The sequence below is a fragment of the Acartia tonsa genome, chromosome 1, assembly GCF_053477335.1.
Source record: "Acartia tonsa isolate MP-2025a chromosome 1, ASM5347733v1, whole genome shotgun sequence".
NCBI classification, from domain to species: Eukaryota; Metazoa; Arthropoda; class Copepoda; order Calanoida; family Acartiidae; genus Acartia; species Acartia tonsa.
Genome location: NC_137260.1, coordinates 33,638,971 through 33,648,032, shown reverse-complemented (window position 1 = coordinate 33,648,032; position 9,062 = coordinate 33,638,971). Strand labels below are relative to the sequence as shown.

General features: G+C 30.2%; 2 protein-coding genes across 2 annotated transcripts; one reads left to right on the top strand and one right to left on the bottom strand.

The window, feature by feature from the left end:
- Window positions 1-3,952: 3,952 nt before the first annotated feature.
- On the bottom strand, window positions 3,953-5,359 carry LOC145317434 (uncharacterized). Its single transcript, XM_080158529.1, has 2 exons — window positions 4,528-5,359; window positions 3,953-4,175 (listed from the first exon to the last, which is right to left on the bottom strand). The coding sequence occupies exon 1, from the start codon at window positions 5,322-5,324 to the stop codon at window positions 4,617-4,619; it is 708 nt and encodes a 235-aa protein (XP_080014655.1). The 5' UTR covers window positions 5,325-5,359; the 3' UTR covers window positions 3,953-4,175; window positions 4,528-4,616.
- Window positions 5,360-7,139: 1,780 nt separating this feature from the next.
- On the top strand, window positions 7,140-7,932 carry LOC145317427 (uncharacterized). The gene has a single exon (XM_080158515.1). The coding sequence runs from the start codon at window positions 7,179-7,181 to the stop codon at window positions 7,779-7,781; it is 603 nt and encodes a 200-aa protein (XP_080014641.1). The 5' UTR covers window positions 7,140-7,178; the 3' UTR covers window positions 7,782-7,932.
- Window positions 7,933-9,062: the final 1,130 nt, after the last annotated feature.

Sequence of the window (9,062 nt, the reverse complement as noted above, 5' to 3'; positions counted from 1 at the left end):
TTAGAATTAATAATGCGTATTGGGTACAAAGGGGGGATAATTTCAAGACATGCATGTTCCAAAGATATCTTTTTTTCCATAAAATTTTAATGTTTAGTCCACCGGAGATTACCCTGAAAATCATACATCAATTTAGGAAGATAATTTTTGTAGAATAGTTACTGAATTTACAACTTTATGTACTTTAAAAGTATAGTTAAGATCAAAGGCGTGCAAAAGGTTGGTATAGGGGTTGTTTACACCACCCTTGTAAAATTAAGGGGGATGGATACACCTCCCTAGGTGTCCACCCATGTCCACCCTCTTGACAAGAGCCTACACCCTCAGATACACCCCTCTATAAATTCCAAGGGGGTATAAAGGAAATAAATTTACACCCCTTAAAATAAAGTGGGGTTGGGGGTGTTTAAGGAGGGTGTATTTAAGCAAGTCACTGATTCAGATAATTCTATGCTATCTATTTTTAGGCAAATTAATTACCAGACTTTACTAAAAAAATCTTGCAATATTCTGTACAACTGTACTGTACAACTTTTAATTAGTAAATTGAGACATAAGGAAACTCTCATACATATGTAGGGGGGGGGGGAGTTAATGCAACCATCCCATAATCAATTAATCCAAATTTTGTTATGAAAATTGGCATGTGTAATCCTTAGTAGGTCTGTTTTTCAAAATTTAACAAAAAGTTAAGCTTAAGGGGGGGGGGGGGGGGGGGGTTAAGGCAACCATCATGTAATCAATGCACAAATGGCACCAAAAATTCGAATTTCATTACAAAACTTGGCATGAGTAATCCTTGGTAGATCTTTTTTCCAAAAATGGAACAAAAATTTGGAAAAGTAATGGCTAAGGGCTGTTTGCTCAGCTGTTTAGCCAGTTTTGGGCTATTTTCAGGGCAAATCCAGCAATAATTACGTAGGAATCATCCATTAGGGATAGGTTTTAAGGGGTGTTGAGCTGAAAAATACTACCAAAAATAGTGGCAGCTGGGTAATGGCTTATAAGGATATAAAAAATTGAATATTTCCATTGAATTAAACTTTTCTTAATTAACATTATAACTTTATGTCATGGACAAGGACATATTACTAAAAACACTTTTTTAATTTCTAGATTTCGCTGCCAAAAATGGCTGAGAACAGCTGTCAACAGCCAAAAGTATATATTGTAGATTAAATCATCCCACCATGAAAAATTTTTTGCCCCCAGTAAAAATGTGGTTGATTTAAGCAAAAAAATGACCCATGCTAAATATTTTTTTCTGTGATGCAATAATTGTGACCTCACGAGCACTTCAAAGTTTTTGAAATCTGCAAAAAGAATGTTTTTTTAGTTCTTTTGTGTGATCTCAATTTTAAAGATTTTTACAAAATTTCAATTCTAGTATGTCAATATAAACCTGAAATTTACCAAAAAAATGGAGCAGTCTCAATAATAACATATGAAGGTGTAGCAAGAAATCTGCAAAGTCAAATTCCATTTTTGCAGTTTTTCTTACCTAACTTAAAAAAAATTTTAATTTTGTTTTTCTTTTAGATGCAGTAACTACTGGACCAGGTAGTTTAAAAATTTTAGCTCAATATATATTAATTTTGCCCACCCTCCAGCACCAAACCCCCCTTTATTGATAAGAAGACCATTAATTTTATTTTATTAACTTTTAAAATACCACAAAAAAATTCATTTGGCAGCTTGCTAATGGCCGCAGCACAGCTGGGAGCGGCCAAGAGTAGAATGAGTAGATAGGGCTTGTGACGTGTCTCTGGGTAGGTTTTTAACAGTCTGTGTAACAGCCCCAGCTGCCAAATGGATGGACCCCCACTATTTATAGTAGTATTTTTGAGCTCAGTAACAATAAAAACCTACCCCTAGACATGTCACAAGCCCTATATACTCTTCATACTCTTAGCTGCTCCCAGCCAGTTTCAGCCAGTTCTAGCAGCTGGTACAAGAAATTTTAAAAATGGATATTTAAAGCAAAAATGTTTCAAAAAGTTGATTCCTATGCAATTAATGATAGTTTCGCCCTGAATATAGCCCAAAAACGGCTAAATGACTGAGCCGCCAGCTGTTAGCCGTCACTTTTGCAACTTTTTGTTCCATTTTGGGAAAATAGATGTACCAAGGATTACCCATGCCAAATTTTGTAACAAAATTCGAATTCTAAGTGCAATTTGTGCATTGATTACAAGATGGTTGCATTAAGCCCCGCCCCCCTCAAACTTGAGTTAATTCCTTTAATGATCTTGATTGATATATGTTTATAACTTTTAATATATTTTACAATAGTTTTTAAAGTTAATGTTGGGAGGGAGATATATCCCAATCCTCTTTTTATCAAAAAAAAATTTTAAAATGTAATAAATTTCTTATGTAAAGTAGGTTTGGTAAAATCTTAATAAAATCACCCTTGATTTTAGTTAAAGGGGGCTGTTAAAAGTCATAAGTGGGGTGTCAAAAAATTTAGTTGTTAATAAATTAATGGAATATAACCTGATATTATAAATTTGAAACATATTTTTGATGTACAAAGAGAATAAAGTAACATGTATTACACTTTTTTTCATAGAAGAAATTGAATCATTTTTTATTTGTTTTTTTTCAACACAAGGTTATTTGTGTATCTCTTGGTACAAGATACCACTATATTATTAGTTAAATCTAATTTTTTATAAATTAAGTGAATAAGTCTGTTAGACCAAGGGTAGAAACTCAGTAGATAGACAGACAGACGGGCAAGAAGAATTATCAAAATTTTACAAAAATAGACAATTAATTAGATAAAATCCAATAGAGAACCTGTGAATGATCAGACAGACAGAGGGACAGACAGACAGACAGAGGGACAGGTAAATAGTAACAGAGAGTCTTTGAGGCATTAACAAATTACAATTAGGCTATGCTAGATGATTCATTGAAATCCAAAAGAGAGGCAGTTAGACAGATAGACAGACAAGTGTTGGGACAGACAGACAAAAGGACAGACAGACAGAGGGACAGACAGACAAATGGGTATTGCCTAAAACAGTTTGGCTGCTATATGAATCATTAAAACCGACCGTAGAAAAGAAATTTACATTAGTTTCTTATTTCGATACTCAACGCCCCCCCCCCCCCTCAAAGGGGTTTATTATTTCTTAATATCAATAAGTGACTTTTCAGCTTAATAAAATTGAATGTACTTTTTATTTCATCAATTTATCTTAAATAGAACGAAAGTTATAATCATTTTATTGTCTACAAGATATATGCTTTGAGTAAAAATCAACATAATTGTCAGTAAAAACGTCATATTTATGCATATTTACACAGTAAATAAATTTTAAAATTGTATTTTACTGTAATGAATAACTTAAGGGGGTTGTATGAAATATCAAAAACCTAAAAAAAACCTAATTTGGTTAAATTAGTCCAAGTAATGATTGATTTAGTACAGTACGTATGAATAAGTTGTCTATTTCCTACCAGAGTCCTTGTGAAGCAGATACATTTTTATTAGTAACGAAGCTACTTTATAATTCACGTTGACTCTTGGGTCTCTGTAACGCTATAGGGAAAATGTGAATTATTCGGCTGATATTCAATATAGATTCCCTATACCAATCATCATAAATTATACAACTTACTTAAATTGTAAGTCTGTCAGTAATACTACAAATTATGATTACCAAGCATATGAAAACATATATGAAAGATTTATGCTTGATAAACGTAACTTGTCAGCAAAATATTTACTTTCTTCAAATTAGAAGGTGAAACAGATAACATTTAATTTGTATAGGTAGCCCTCCAAAAAATAGCTTTAATCATACTCTAAACAAATACAAAATTGCTAGGTATAAAATAAGATTTTATCAGGCGTGCACTTTTAAATATCTTAAAATAACAGCTGAATAGACTTCCTACTACTTTAATATGTTGCAAATGTGATTTAACGAAGATAAAAACATTGGTTTAAAAATTTATTTTTATTTCATTAGGTAATTTCTTTAAAACTCACAATTTTGGCATATCTTACAATTATTTTGACAATGAAAATTGAAATCAAAATATTTCATCTTTTTATCTGTATTTTGTAATAGTTAGGTAAAGGTAATTTTTTTGACAAATTAGGTTAGTTTAAAAAGTATCACATCTGTTTCAATTCAAAAGATTTATCTATTTACAGAATACTTTTACATTTACGCAGAAATACATAACAAGCCAAGGACGTCCACGTATTGGGGGAGGGGGGGGGGGGGAGGGAAGGTGAAATGGAGGTAACATCCCACAAACCTAATAACAAAATAATAAATTAAGCCTCCTCCGAAATAAAAGAAAAACCTCTGAAACCAAATTTTCTTTTGCGTCATAGCTAAAAGCCATTAGTTTTTATAAATCAGGCAATTTTTTACATTTAAATACAAATTAAATATCTGCCCCCCCCCCCCCCTAAACAAGGGGAAATTTCAAACTCCCCCCCCCCAATAACAAAAAAGATTGATAATAAATAAAAAGCTTGGACGTCCTTAGACAATCATATACCTAGTCGTCATTTCTTTTATTTTTTAACTAAAACAACAATACTTATGTGATGGTTTATACTTTTAAGTTTGTAAGGACATTAAAATTCTTTAATCTTGAAGTTCTTCTTTTATTTCCTGTTTTATGGTTTCTTCAACATTTTCATCGTCCATCTTAATAAACATAAAATCATTTGCATCAACATCTTCTTTAATCTCTTGTTTTACACCTATTTCAACATATTCAGACTCCAACTTTATATTGTGAGGGCCTACATCTTCATTTTCTTGGTTAACTGAAACTTCACTACAATCAGCAAAAGTTGTGGGAGCAACAGTGGTACCTTCTATCTTAACAGATTCTAACTTCTTTAAATGTTTTAAAGTTTTGTAGTGTTTAGACAAGTCTGAGTTGGAGGTACAAGATTTTTGGCATAGATCACATGAAAATGGTCTTTCACCTGTATGAATTCTTAAGTGTATAATCAAATCAGTACTGGTCTTATATGTCTTTTTGCATACAGGACAAGGAAATGGTCTCTCTCCCGTATGCATTCTCTTGTGTCTAGTTAGATGACTACGTTCAGAAAATGATTTTTCACATGAATCACATTTGAATGGCTTTTCGCCGGTGTGTATCCTTTTGTGGGAGTTCAAATTATTTTTCTGTGTAAATGACTTCTCACATACATCACATTTGTACGGTTTCTCATTTGTGTGAATTCTCATATGAACTATAAGTTTACCCCTGTTAGATACCTCCATGTGACAATAATCACAAATATGTCTCTTTTCATCTTGATCTATAATTTGATCCATAACTAGCTTTATATCTGAAAAATTGTATTAATTCTTTCTATAATTTTTTAGGCAATAGTTTTATTTTTCAATGACAAAACATATCGTGTGACCTGTCTAAAAATGGACTGTCAGTTATACAATATAAATAAAGCAACTGTCAGCAACAATAAAACAAGAACATCAATCTACATAAGTAGGAAGCACAAATAATAATAATAGGACAAGCAGACAAAGTGAGTTATAGAGCAATTGTTAAGTTGACATTAACAAAGAAAAGGGAGGATATTATTTAAAAACACAAAGAAAATCATGAAACCTGTAAAAAAATAAGATTTAGGTATGTCTTTTAAAGCATAACCTTCAATCAGACAAACGGGCAAAACTTAATGTAAGGATTAGAAAATCAAAGCGATGAGGACAGACAAAATTGTTCAAAGAGTAGCTTCACCACTAAAAATAATAAATATACAGAAAAGTAACTTAGAAAAAAAGCAAGGAAATTATCTGCTGCTAATCACGAAACAACATTGAATGTACACTAAACCGTATCCACGCATCTTCAATTTGTATAACAGACTACAGTAGTGACCTTTGTAACTTAAATGTTTTCTTCTATAGGTCCTAGGAAAGGTCGATAGGTATCTAAATTTAATATAAACAGATGAAATTATATACAAAAAGGTTTATGATATAGAATAATTTGTTAAGAAAACTAAGTTGAATGTAATAATTGTAATAATTAGAGTTTGATTCTTTTCTTATTTCATATCAGAATCGACCATAAAAATATTATTTTTTGTTTGTAAACAATGTAAATAAATGCAGAAATGATGCATTAATCAATAGTAAACAGAAAAATGTCTTCTTTGTATACACATTATTTTAGTCGTTTTTTCCCATGGCAAATTTTTACAAACAATCTTACTTTTTGGTAACTTTATTTGCGCACTTCATGTGCTTTAAAAATTTTTTAAAAAAACTATACAGTTTTAACAAATCAGTCAAAGTTGACCGCTATCCACTTTTTGAAAAAAATTTTCCTTAGGGATGGGAAATAATTTCAAAGCAGAATTTGTCCAAAAAAGAGTCCCGTAAAAGTTTCATCGGGCAAAGACGACATTTCGAAAATAAAATTAAGTGCGGGATTCATACAATGTAAATAAACATTTATTTTTTCATAACAATTAAAAAAGATAATTTTTTCCTTCTTTAGATATATTTCTCCTTTATGTTTTAACATTTAGATATTCCTGAAACTAAATTCATTAAGTATAAATATGATAAAGCTGTATAAGATGAATTTTTCCCTAAAATACTGCGGGTTATTCTTTATTAGTTGATAATTTTTTTAGCACACTATTCAGAAAATAAGATAAATGTCTAACTATTCTAGTAAATAATTGCATTTAAGATAAGAAAGGCTATAAATTTTTGTTTGATTTTTTTTGTAAAGGCTCGGAACATTATCAACATACATAAAAGTGAAACCTACCAGCTATGTTAAAATATAATTAGATTTTTTGTTTTTGGTTAATTATACTAGTATATACTGAATAAAGTATATAATAATTATCATGAATGATATTCTTTATCAAAGGTATACAACATAATTTGATAGTTATATATTTGTTAATTTTAAGTGTAATTATCCTACCAAATGTTAAAAAATTATTATAACATGTATAATTTACACTTACACTTGAAGCTTACAAGCGCGCGGTTACATTTAAAGAGGAAAACCATATTCTACTTGTAGAGAACGAAACTCTGCTCTTTATGGTTATAACTTATGTTCAAATGTTATTTTATTTTTAATTACCTACTTAATATAAAAGAATACTTTAATGTTTCAGATAAAAAGGAGATTGAATAATGGAGGGAACCCACAGCAACATGGCGACCTGTGAATTATGCCATAAGCAGTTTCTAACAAGCAGTTCTCTGAAAGTTCACATGCGCACCCATACAGGAGAAAAACCTTATCCATGTAATTATTGTGGTAAAGCATTCTATGTGAGCAGTCATCTAACTTCACATGAACGAGTTCACACAGGCGAGAAGCCATACTCATGCGAAGTATGTGAAAAGAAATTTTCTGTTAAAAGCAATTTGAACGCCCACATGAGAGTACACAATGATGAAAAGGAATATGCTTGTGAAACATGTGAAAAAGAATTTACATGTCTGGCTAATTTGACAACTCACGAGAGACTTCATACAGGGGAAAGGCCATACAAATGTGAATTTTGTAACTTATCTTATATATCCCAATCAAGCTTAACCAAGCACTTCAAGTCAGTTACACATCTGAAGGGTCACAGGTCCAGGAAGAAAAAAGGTCGATCTTCTGCCCCGCCTACCCTTTCAAGTTTGGTTGATGTTAAACTAGAAATTGAAGATGAAGATGTTATTGACGAGGAAATGTTGTGTTTCCAGTTTAAAGATGAAGAAAATATTAAAGAGGAAAAGGCCTAATAATTCTAACATGGTTTTATTTGTGCAGCTGCTTGATAACAACTTAGGTTTTGTCCGTCAGACTGAATTTTTGAAGTTTACTCATACAAAATGACTTAACCTTTTTTAAAATGCATATTACACCTCTCTCTCTACGCATTACAAACACTTCCGTACATAACCTTACACTACTATATTACACATATCCTTGCAGCAATTGTTATTTTTTCTAATAAGTTTACAATCTAAACAATCCTTTTCCTAAATATTCCATGGAATTATAAGTTAGTATTTTGGCTAACTTTTCTTTTTGTGTCATCTAAATTTTGCCAGCTTACTGTTTGCTTGCTACGTACTTAGATAAAGAAAGTATTTTTCTTTGCTAATAATAAATTTTAACCAATGCTATTTTAAATATCCTATGTAAAAATAATAATAATCTGCAATTTTGAAATTACTTTGATTTGAATACCCATGTCAAAGTTAATTTATTCCTAAGTCTACATTTTGTTTTTTTTTAAGTCATAAGGTACCTAATAATGAATTTGTTAATAATGTTTTAAATATTTCATAACTCTTTTCCATCATGTTATTTTATTTGAATCAAATACAAATATTTGTTTTAGTTTAAATTTTTCCGCCACTCTCTCAAAGATCTGTGTGAACCATTTAAATTTTATATTATTGTGAGTGTATTCATCTTTTAAAATCCTATGCACACGCCAAATTGAAACCTTAAAATTTACATACCTATCTAATAGTAATATTACTTAGGAAATATTATATTTTGATTTTAATGAATTATCCTTTACTTTGCAAATCATAAAATCTAAAGATATAAGCCTAATTATAAATTAAATGTTTAATATAACTTTGCAAATTGTTTTAAAAAAAACTATTTAGGAAGTTCAATTTAAATTACAAACTAATTCTTATCTTACTCAAAATCAATTGAATTAAATATGAGATTATAGTGCTCTCCCGGTCATATTTTATCAGTTCATATGTAATATTGTAAATAACAAATGTAATTGTAAATGTATTTAGTAGTCATTTTTTTATATCAACGTATTTACTTTAGAGTTAGGGTATATTTGCCCGAAAATAAAAATAAAAATTACATACCTACTTTGCTTAATGAAGAATTTTATAAATCTAAAACTAGAATTGCTAAAATTTAAAAATCATTGATTATATAATGACTGTACGTACATGTCAAAAAATGAATACCTATTGCAAAACACATTTTTCTAAATTTGATTTCTTACTTTATGATAATTTATTATCTATTATGGCTCATTC